Source organism: Colias croceus, chromosome 17 (assembly GCF_905220415.1).
Source record: "Colias croceus chromosome 17, ilColCroc2.1".
NCBI classification, from domain to species: Eukaryota; Metazoa; Arthropoda; class Insecta; order Lepidoptera; family Pieridae; genus Colias; species Colias croceus.
This window is the reverse complement of record NC_059553.1, coordinates 7532601-7544985: the sequence shown is the minus strand read 5'-3', so window position 1 is coordinate 7544985 and position 12385 is coordinate 7532601. Positions and strand designations below refer to the sequence as shown.

General features: G+C 33.0%; 1 protein-coding gene across 2 annotated transcripts in view; it reads left to right on the top strand.

Annotated features, from left to right (window-relative positions):
• Nucleotides 1-118: 118 nt before the first annotated feature.
• LOC123698880 (cartilage oligomeric matrix protein) overlaps nt 119-12385 on the top strand; it is a 39080-nt gene continuing 26813 nt past the window's right edge. The window contains exons 1-3 of one of the 2 annotated variants that reach the window (XM_045645691.1): nt 119-270; nt 575-661; nt 11461-11628. In XM_045645691.1, the coding sequence (XP_045501647.1) occupies nt 580-661; nt 11461-11628 (250 nt within the window). In that variant the 5' untranslated portion in view covers nt 119-270; nt 575-579. Of the gene's footprint in view, nt 275-574; nt 662-11460; nt 11629-12385 lie in introns of both variants that reach the window. The other variant, XM_045645692.1, reaches the window with a different exon arrangement.

The following is a 12385-nucleotide window of genomic DNA, read 5'->3' as shown; positions in this document are numbered from 1 at the left end:
TTAAAAATACCATAGAGTATACATAAAGGTGATGCTACACATTATACATTGCCGATATTTGAGCATGACTCAACTTGATAATGTTTGTGGCATAAAGCTCATTGCTCAGTCGAGTTTGCGCGTAAGCTTCCTGCGTACGCGCACTCAGTGCAAATTTTATTTGCAGAAATCGATAAATGAAATCTGGTGCGCGAAAGTGCCGTGTATTTTATTTAATTTAAGTGAATACGATATTGTCGATAAATTCGTTTAGCAGCGACAGAAAATTAAGTAGGTATCATATTTTTAAAAACAATTAGTAAATTTTGTATCGCACCTTAACTTATAAAAAATAGTAAAATTAACAATACAAAAAAAGAAAATATTCGAATTTAGAATAAGTTTCCTTACCCGCTTATTTTAAATTATTATAAAAAAAAAACAGACTTGTATAAAATTTAACGTTTCGCGTAAATGTATCTATATATTTTTGGTACATAATCCAAGTTAAGTTTAAATTTTATTTGATTGGTTTAAAATATTTAATATATAAAAAGCATTGATTTAAAATAATAACACTTCTTTACATTTGCAGGAAATATGGCTTCTCGGGCCACCCGCGCCCTAGCCTTATTGCTCGTAACAGGATTCACACTATCACAAGCATTAACCTTGGATGAAGGTACATATTTACAAATTATTGTTTTAGTTTTTTTGCATACATACCTTCTGACGAAAAAAATGGCTTTTATGTAGAAACTTCTTATAACCGAACTTAATGGGAATATAGCTTCGCTCACAGAACAGTAAAAAGCTTCGCTAGTATGTCACTGAAATTTAGGTCTTAAATTTATGGACCCCATTCTTCATAAATTTTCAGTTTGTAATGACTTTAGGGCAATATTTTTCTTAACTTCAAGATTTGATCCGAGGTAGGCAGCTATTTAGTAAAAAACAAAACACACAGTCCTAATCTAATTCGAAAGAAAAATTAAAACTAAATAAAAGCAACAAATATACGTTGAATAAAAATACCTAAGCCCTGAATATGGTCCTAACTATTTGCGGAGTCATTAGTGAGCGACCGCGGCGGTTGGCGGGAAACAAAATACGAATGTAAAATAGAACACCGGACAAAATAATAATTAACGAGAGATGCACAGGAAGCGTTTTTCAAGCATAATTAAAATTTATCAACATAATATTATGTTATTATAATTATTTATATTCTGGCTATGTCATTGAATTAAGGCAACAATTATTAATTTAATCTATACTAATATTATAAAGCTGAAGAGTTTGTTTGTTTGAACGCGCTAATCTTAAGAACTACTGGTCCGATTTGAAAAATTATTTCGGTGTTGGATAGTAAATAATTTATCGAGGAAGGCTTTAGGTATATCATCACGCTAAGACCAACAGAATCGAAGCCACGCGGGCGAAACCGCGGAGCGCAGCTAGTTCTGTACATATAACTACCTAGTCAAGTTTATACGAAATTAGAGAATGTCGTCTCTACATAGATTGGTAAGTCTAGTAAATACGTGTTTCATTACTGATTTTTTTATTTCCGATGAGTGGTAGTCCATTGCCTTTTACAGAAAAATATAGATAATAATGGTTGTAACTGCTTTATCTCAGTAACTGTATCACGTAATTAAATATAAGTATTTAGTCCAGGAAAATACCAATTAGGTATAATACCTTTGTTATGATTCATATAGTCAACATTGGTGCGGTTTCATTTATCTATTCTATTGATTCTTAGGTAGGTATAGGGTATTTGTATATTTCTTGCCAGAATTAAACCCATAGAAATCTAAATAAAAAATTAAACCCAATTAAATAATATCTTAATATCTTTTATCTAGAAAGTTCGTATATATACTTACACGGGAAAGAGTAAAGAAAACTGTGAAATTAATAATTTACTACCTAGCTGCTCGCGCTGCCGCGCCTTTGCTCGCGTACATTTTATCGTGCTATATCGGCAGATTTTCCATCCTATATTTCATAAGATATTTTCAATTCTTTTAATATTTTGCCAAGATCTGATATGCTCGTTTTAGAATCTGTCCAGCTATTTTGAAACTGAAACGGAACAACCAAAGATACGTATATATTCAAATTTATAATATACTAGCTTCCGCCCGCGACTCCGTCCGCGCGGATGTCGGTCTTCGCGTGGATGGTTTATTTATCCATTTTGAGTACCTCTGACAATAACATCTTATAAATATCTATTGGACCCAATTCCCAAATACGGCTAGGCCTATAATAATACGCAACGTGTGTTCGCGGTTCTACGGAACAACGTCTATGGATAAAACTGAAAAATTAAGATTATTTTTTTTCTACGTATTTTTCCAGGATAAAAAGTATCCTATTTTACGCCCAGGATAATAAGGTATAATTATACCAAGTTTCATCGAAATCGAACCGCTAGTTTTCACGTGATGCCTTCACATACAGACAGACAGACAGACAGACAGACAGACAGACAGACAGACAGACAGACAAAAATTTTTTTAATCACATATTTGGGTTTGGTATCGATCCAGTAACACCCCCTGCTATTTATTTTTTCAATATTTTCAATGTACAGAATTGACCCTTCTACAGATTTATTATATGTATAGATACGTACTAGCTTTTCGCCCCGGCTTCGCCCGTGGTAGCTACATGTTTACGTTTTTTTTCATAAAAACTATCCTATCTCTCAAGTTGGATCGAACTGCACATGGTGTGCGAATTTTATTATAATCGGTTAAGTGGTTTAGGAGTCCATTGAGGACAAACATTGTGACACGAGATTTATATATATTACTAGCGGTCCGCCCCGGCTTCGCCCGTGGTACATATTAACGTTTTCTCTACATAAGAACCATCCTCGTACTTCAAGGAATATAATAAAAAAAGAATTATCGAAATCGGTTCAGCCGTTCTCGAGTTATGGAATTACAACGAAAAGTGGCATTGATTTTTATATATTAGATTATTAGTACGGTCATTACTAAGATTGTAGGTACCATAGATGTAATGCATCCACTACTTAGATGCCTACCTAGTTAACATTACCGACCTGTGCAAATGCATTTTCAACACTCAATTTTAGCCAATGAACGCAATACGGCAAATGACACTTTTTAGGCCTTTAAACGTTGATGAAATCATTTGTTCTTTAACCGATTATTCAGAAAACGTTTTTCATAGAGTATATTTTTGTGTTCAACAAATTGTAGTGTTGTTTTGTGAACAAACGGTGTTCAAACTTCATTATGACATGAACAGCTTATTTGCTTAACAGTGGTAATGCGTTTATACTCTAAAGTATCATCATCATTCATAGTACCTAGATCCACATTAAAAGATTTTTGTCCTTGGCTAATTCTAAAAAAATTCATCAGTTAAAAAGGAGGAACTATCTCATCTAACCTCATACGGACTTCACGCAATTACTGCACAAAATTAAATTAAAATGAACAAAAACAATTCAAGATAACTCTACTTAAAGCACACCAAAAATTTCTCTCCTAAATGGGATGTTTACAATAAAATGAAAAGATTGATTTTCAATGGCCCATTAATGTGTCAAAGTGTCAGTGGGTCATGGGACAATGCAGACCATATTATCTGGATCCGTTTGCGCAAGCATCGAGCTTTATACGGAGATGTTTGTGGTTCAACATTGAGGAAAAATTAAAGAAGTATTGTGGTATCATAAGGTTGATAAAGGACTAAATGTGTCATTTGTCTCTCAGAAACCGTAAATGTTGACCTTGAAATGCTTGGTGCACTTTATTCAAGTCAGCTTTTTCGATTTACATACTGGTTGCACTAAAAATTAAATTTGTAGACATTTTTATCTGCATAGTTTATTCAACAATCAATATGTAGGCCTAGTTCTGATGAAACTGGATAATATCAAGGATTTTTAAAGGACCATACTTTCTTAAAAAAAAGGATAAGAATCCTTCAAGATACCACCCTGCACTTTATGAACATAGTTAAGATGAGTATATTTTGCTTATTTCTAAACAGAGTTCTCAACAATAATAAAGATAAACTATTACAAAACAAATAGATAATAGAAAGAAACAAATACATTTAACATGATCGTTTTAACAAAGTGAACTATAATACTAATCGTAGTTTAATGATTATTTTAACACATGTGGACAGAGCATGTATTTTCAATTACTTTGGTTAATCTGAACCGGGCATTTAGTTTGAACTGCGGTTTCACTATCAAAAGCCTTTTTGAAGTTTCCTAATTTTGTACAAATCATGTTGAATTAAAGACCTTAATAGTACATAGGGGATTTAGAAAACACATTTTGGTTTAGAATTTGTCTTTCAAATCTTTATTCGTTTCGTTTCACCTAAAAGTTCGAGTAATAAAGCACCCAATGTGGGTATAGGGTATAGTGAGTATAGCTGCTGACATAAATTATACTGAATTTAAAAATAATGATAAAACTTTGTAAGAAATGAAACTATATTTGACGTTCTTGTAAATCGTTTTTCCAAGTATTTAATCATAGATTCTTTTACTTATTCTAATAATATAATATAGAATCACTCGTCAAACCTTTCTCCTATATACGAAATCTTATCTTCTAATATATAAAAATCAATGCCACTTTTCGTTGTAATTCCATAACTCGAGAACGGCTGAACCGATTTCGATAATTCTTTTTTTATTATATTCCTTGAAGTACGAGGATGGTTCTTATGTAGAGAAAACGTTAATATGTACCACGGGCGAAGCCGGGGCGGACCGCTAGTCTAATATATAAAAATCAATGCCACTTTTCGTTGTAATTCCATAACTCGAGAACGGCTGAACCGATTTCGATAATTCTTTTTTTATTATATTCCTTGAAGTACGAGGATGGTTCTTATGTAGAGAAAACGTAAACATGTACCACGGGCGAAGCCGGGGCGGACCGCTAGTTAAACATAAAACCATCATTATAATACCGATGAAATTTTAACTCTGGTTTATGAAGATGAAAATACAACGGAATTTACCCAAAGGATGCTACCATTACTGTAGATCTTATACAGACGGTAATGATGTCTCTAGAGTGAGCTTACAGCAGCGCATTTCTACTGAGTACTTACTATCTACAAATAAAGCCGGCTTAGCCTGCACTCTGTTTCAAAATTTGCTTATTCCATGAATCTCGAACTTTCTTTAGATATAACGTTTTCTTTTGGCCGTTCCTGTCTCGGCAAGTGCAATGCAGTCTTACCTACTTATGGTTTTAACTATACTTCATAATTTTAGGAGTACATCTGCATTTATTATTTACGATATAAAAATATTATTTCACTAGATTGTTTTATTCTAGAGATCCAACCTCGCATTTTCAACAGTTTTCTTAGAAAAAGCGTCTCCAATTTGTAAAGAAAGACGGCATCGACGTTGAAGCTATATAAAAGCGGTACGGAAACCTAACTGTAATGAGCAAAATTTTATGAAAAATATTCTACGGTTAATATATCAATGCTCAATAACGTTGCATAGAATCCTTACAGTCGTATTCGATTTGGGAATTCATACGAAAATATGTTAATTAAAACTTTGGATCCAGAAGTTTTAAATGGGGATGTTTTTCATGCAATGAAACTTTTCTCTTTGATCAAGGATAGTTTGCTAAAAAACGTTGTTCAGTTTCAGATGAATTTAGTATCTAATTATGGTATTCGATTAAGGTTAGGTCCGAAATACATATAGATAAATTAAGTTTAAAATAAAATTATGATCTTTCGGATTTTGGCAGTTCACATTCAGCATTTGGTTGGATTAATTTTACGATATAATGGCTTCGGGTAACCTATAGGCATTATTATTTCAATATAAGTACCATTGCACTCAAGGGAGTGACATCATAATCTTAAATTATTGCGGTTGCCACCCACACGCCGGCAACTGAGAATTTACTTGGAATTTATGCATATAATTCGTCGACGCATCCGAAACCCTTCGGATCGATGTTATTTATTGGCTTATGTGGTTTATTGAGTGCAAATTAGGGCTACTTTTGATATTTAAAAGCGCCTCTACATCTTTAAATGGGGCAAATGGATATCGAAGAATAAATAATTAGTATCTGGAATAATAATAGTGGTGTAATTATTGAATTAATCTAAATAAAATTTTGTCCAGTTCGATGAAAGTTGAGACATTTCAGAGATAAACAAAAACCAGTACATTGGTTCGCATGTTTTTTACAACATCGCAGTTCCCTAAACTTAAATACGACCGCACTAATCAAATGAAGGTTCTAAGATATTTTCTTGATTTCTTCTAAAAATTTCTTACCTAAGTCACCCTAAGTATAAAGTTTTTGTTTACGTAGGATTGTAGTAAGTTCTAGTATGGATATGGCTTGGACTTTAGAGTAGGTATAAGGTAGGTAGTAGGTATGTAGGGTAGGGTAAAAGCATGGAGCATTTAAGTCTTTATGAACTAACTAAGATTTATCTGATATACATGAACTAGACAGTCTTTGCAAAGAACACGTAATATGGTTACAGATATGATATCACAAAATTAACGTATCTTATCGATTTATGCCTATTCACACCTCTATACTGACCTCTTTTGTCTTAATGCGGAATTAATTAATGGTAGTTTTACAAAATATTAGGTCAGTTGTGTTATGCAAGTGATGCTACGTGTTATTATTAGAATCGAATCATCTCGTTCAAATCCTTCAATTTTAAATAATAAGTATTTAGAGAAAGTTATTGCCCGTGTTTCTTTTTACCCTTGGTCCCATAAAATCTCTATGGAAACTAAATGGGTGTATTTTCTACTAATAATTCAAACTACCGTCAAAAATTTATAACCATCAAAGTTTGGTCGTGAAATCGATAACAGATAAGATAGACATAGGGATTAGACGATATTTTAACTAAAGAGTTTTCAAGGAAATAATAAAAAAAATTGTTTGTTGCTCTTTACATTCCTATTACCCAGAAGGCTTTTCTTTAAACCAAATGTGTTATATTCTTTATTCTTCTTATTAGACGACGTTTCCAAATATGAAATTATACGCATCTAATTAGATTCTCAGTATAATTGGTATTTGAGTATTCAAGTAGATAATGTTTTTAGTTACGCATTGTTTATATGTACCTAAACCCAAGTAGGTAATTAATTGTCAGTATACGTACGTAAAAAAACGAGTATATCAAAATGCTCTTTACCGGTTAGCAACACAGGGCGCCACATATACCTTCTGTATTTGCGTCTCCAACACGTTGCTATATAAGGCAACAAGTTATAGTCCCACGGATTTATGATAATATTCAATCCCACATAGTCTTACGATTGTCGCCTGCTAGCCTTGTTCAAGTTAACAGTATCCTTTTCCTGTTACGGGAATTGCGATTAAATAAAATATGATCTGTGTTTAAGGTCAAAAAATTGTTTATCAATTGCGTTTTCTAAAACCTCGACAGAAAATAATTAGGCGAGGATGAATATAGTCGAGCAATATGTAATTTCATTATAGTAGTGATACAATACCTACCAATAATATAATTAATACCAACATTAAAAATAAATTCCCCTGTGTTTTTGTTTTTATTAGCTTGCTGTTTTCAATTGACGTAACCATACGCAAGACAATAAATATACCTATCACATAAAGATAGGAATTTAACATTGATACTCAAAAGTCATACCTACATCTTCATGTTGTTTGATTTTCATTTTTTGGTCTAGTTAGTCGTCACTTATACTTAAATAAATAAGGGGGTTTACTGGCATAAGTGATTCTGAATTAATATAACATTTACAAGTAATAAAACGCACATGAAGCCGTTATCTTATTTCACGGTTTTAATGATCTACCCATCCGAGCTATAAATATGGGTGGATCAAGCCCCATGTAACCGTTTATCTGTATAGCTGTACAAACGATTACACGAACGGGTAGAACCACATGAAGACCATACAAGGTGCAGTTTTTATCTCGGAACCGTTATCATTGGTTTACACTCTCGCAGAGATTCGCCAAATCGTGGGATTAGTTCTAACTTGTAGAGGCAGATTTTGAACAGAGAATGTAATTACGTAATTTAATTAATTTTTTAGACTAAATTAGATTTAGATAGTACTACTTTTTATCAATTGTTTTGACCGAATCACAACCCTATTAAACGTGTACTTATAGTAATCCAATAATATTAACTCACGTTAATAGTATACGCTAGGTTCGCCATGTGTAAGACTATTGGCAAAGTGCTTGGCGAGAGTGTGCATATACCTTTATGATCCTCACATCATATTAAAGCTTCATTCAGTATCGTTTGTCGCAAGTTTTTACTGACGTACGGCTTTTAGGTTTTTATATTAAATCTAAACATAGACAAAATAGAGATAATGATAGAGAGCATCTATTATGCTAGGTAGAGATGTTATTATATGATCTCTTCTAATTTCAAGTTAAATATTAGGTATCCCATCTGCAATAACATTGAGCTTAAGTTTATCAGAGTGCTTTATAAAAGTTAAGAACGTCATAAAATTAATAGATATGGTAATTTTGTAAGATTTGCCTTTCGATATATATTTACGTAAAGCACGTGATTAAATAGTTGCTAAAATCGCTATCTATAGCACCCGGCAAACTTTTTGGCCAAAAAGTAGCGTGGTGGGGGAAGTTTGCGCATGCGCATCCCGTTTTAGTACATTTTTATATGCGCAAGCTTCCCCCACCACGCTACTTTTTGGCCAAGAAGTTTGCCGGGCGCTATACTACTCCACTCTTCTAGCCTTGTAATAACAACAGCACACAAGGTAGTTAGCTGAACTATTTTATTATTGATAGAACTGATCAACTTTTAAAATATTGACATAACAATAATATTCACAAACTTGAATCTATGAGAACAAGTAATACATGTCACAGTTCACGTGATAAGCGCAATAGAATTCGGGTGTAGATAACAGTTCTTCAACCCACTGAACTGTTTCAGATAGTTGATGATAAGGTGTTACCAAATCGTTATTTGTTAAGCTTGTTTTAATTCGATTGTTTTGATAATTAACCGCAAAAATAGAAAAAATTAAACACGTTTTTAGATCATTAATTATTATGTGTGATCGACCTGTCACCCTGCTCTCTAAATTAATTGTACAAAATTATGTGTGGAACACAAAAATTATACACGTTAATTATATGCTGTTTCTAATAGAAATCATTTGCAAATTAATAACAGTTTAATAGCTGAGTAATTACAGCTGCTATTGACAATGAATAAATGTGTTACTCTATTTTAACGTAGCCTTTAATTACTGATTATCACCATATTTTATTTATTTGTAATTTGACTCAATTGATATTTTCTAACAATAAACTAAACCGCCTTCATATTGTCAAAAATAGGCATTTAAATTTACACGTGATCCACCAGCATTCTAATCATCAAATTCCACCCAATCGAAAGTTCTCAGGTAACAAACACAAAAAAATGCAGTTTTGTTGAAAACCTCATTTTTGAAGTAGCTTGAAAATAGATAATATAGCACACATGGGGTTACAGGTTACTAAAATAGATGATCCCAGTTGACACAAGTTTAACGTTGAAAGGAGATATTGCTAAACGGACGCGGTTATTCTTGAAGCAGATGACACACCGACACAAGTTTGTCTTCCTTTTTGTGCGCTGGTGCACTATTTGTTTTATTTTCAGTGGAACATTGTATTTGGAACAGATGTGACCTATGATTGGAAAGTTACATTGAAAAGTTTTTCTTGCTGATGTGATTGAAAAAAAGCTGAAAGGTTTAAAAGGTTAAAAACAATAAAAAAATTAAATATGATCTGTTGACCTCGACGCGGTTTGTCAGGTGGAAACTAAAAAAAATTTCTTTAATTTCACCACCATTGTAGTCCATTGAATGAGTCCCTCCAAGGGGGGTCTAGAGTGCGTGAGTTAGTAACGTAAGATGTTTCTTCGGAAACATGTCAAGAGTTCCTAGGTAATAAACATACTAAAACCCCGGGACACTAGGAGGAGCCCCTGAGTGGGGGGAGGGGGGAAAAGGTCCATTTTTTTCATTTTTCGCTTAAATCTCAAAAACGGTACATGTTAGAGAAAAACTTTCAACGAAAAGTTGAAAGGCCATAAAATTATCTACAAGTTGTACCTAAACCATTTTTTTCTATTCGCAGCCGTTTTCGAGCTACATCCCATGAAATGTGAAAAATTCGAAAGCTTTTTATTTTACCTAACTACTCTAATAAATTCAATACTTCCTAAACGCCTCCATGGTGGAATCTGTTTTTTTTCTATCAATGATAGACCTAATTATGAGCAATCTATCTGTACCGGTCACAAGTTGCACTTTTGAGTTTTTTGGAAGAAAAAAAAAAAGGTCAAGTTCAGTAACTCAAACTACCCTAATATAATATTTTGACAATCGATTCCTCCTAAAGACTTCCATGGAGGAATGTGTTTATTTTACCAATCATAGACCTAATTAAGAGCAATCTATCAGTACCGGTCACAAGTTGCACATTTGAGTTTTTTGGAAGAAAAAAAAAATAAAAAGTTCAAGTATCGTAACTACCCTAATAAAATTCAATTCCCCGTAAAGGCCTCCGTGGTGGATTCCGGTATTTTTATCAATGGTAGACCTAATTATGAGCAATCTATCTGTACCGGTCAAAAGTTGCACTTTTGAGTTTTTTGGAAGAAAAAATAAAAAGATCAAGTTCAGTAACTCAAACTACCCTAATATAATATTTTGACAATCGATTCCTCCTAAAGGCTTCCATGGAGGAATGTGTTTATTTTACCAATTATAGACCTAATTAAGAGCAATCTATCAGTACCGGTCACAAGTTGCACATTTCAGTTTTTTTGGAAGAAAGAAATATTTTTTGATCGTATGGGGAAATTGTTTGAGCCAAAATCATTTTTTACTGCGTGTAACTCAGAAACTATAGGATATAGGAAAAAATGGTTTAGGTACAACTTGTAGATAATTTTTTGGCCTTTCACTTTTCCTTGAAAGTTTTTCTCTAACATGTACCGTTTTTGAGATTTAAGCGAAAAATGAAAAAAATGGACCTTTTCCCCCCTCCCCCCACTCCGGGGCTCCCCCTAGTGTCCCGTGGTTTTAGTATGTTTATTACCTAGGGACTCTTGACATGTTTCCGAAGAAACATCTTACGTTACTAACTCACGCACTCTAGAACTTTTTATTTAATGGACTATTGGTTCAGTCGTTCAGTTGTATTTTACCTATAACAAAAAGATATCAACGACGAAAATGATCTCAAGTATAGACGCAAAGTTAATCAAGGACACGTTATGGTAACTTAAAAGTTTAAACAGACCACTTGAGAAACCCCAGGTTTCAAATAAAATTTTATAGTGGTTTAACCTAAGAGCACACAAAACATCATATTGAAAATATATTTTATGAAATCACCATTTTAAATCACCTTCCAGATGCTACCAACGATGCCATAGCTGCTTCATCAGCCTCCGAAGAGAGGGAAGTAGCGATACTCCTCAGAGGACCTCACGAAAAGGCTGCTCGACGGGAGGAGCTCTTACATGGAAAAGTTACTGATGAGAGTGCTTTCTCTCTGTTCTATAATAGCAAGAGTAATAAAGGTAATGCTTGAGCATTGAAAATTTTGTTTGAAACAATGCTTGTTTTAGATATTTTTCGTTTTTAACCGACTTCAAAAAAAAGGAGGTTTGCAATTCAGCCGGTATATTTATTTTTTATAATTTTTTTTTGCATGAGTTATGTAATCACTAATATACAGGTATAATACAGAAAAAAACATGAAAAGTCTTTTAGGACTAAAGTGGTTTAAAAGACAATTAAAACTTCTAAATAACTCCAAAACGAATCAAAGACGTCTTTTAATTCCAATATTCTAGACAAATTATCAAGATTTATATTTTTTTGTAATCTAATAGGATATGTACCGTGTACGATTTGTACGAATATAAGAATACAAAAAAAAAAATGTAGAAAGTGTCAAGCAAATACACATACAGAGTGTATAAAAACACTCTGTATGTGTACAGAGTGTATAAAAACACTCTGTATGTGTAGTTTCAATTCATTAGCCTCATCCCATTTAAATACGAATTAACAATATTGTTTTCGCTAAACAAAATTAGCTTGAGGCTTTTGTAATTAGTGAAGTCTGTTGTTATCAGAATATATTTTGAAATAAGATATCTAACACTAAGTAATCGTGGAATATTCTTGTCTCCTCATCTTTAATATTAGATGCGAAGTATTCTGGCGGTTATTAATTTGTCACTTTACGAGTCATAAATGTTAAAAGCAGAGGCTATCAATAAATCATCTCACATTACCCAGAGGCAATCGCTTCAGAATGACATGTTGATC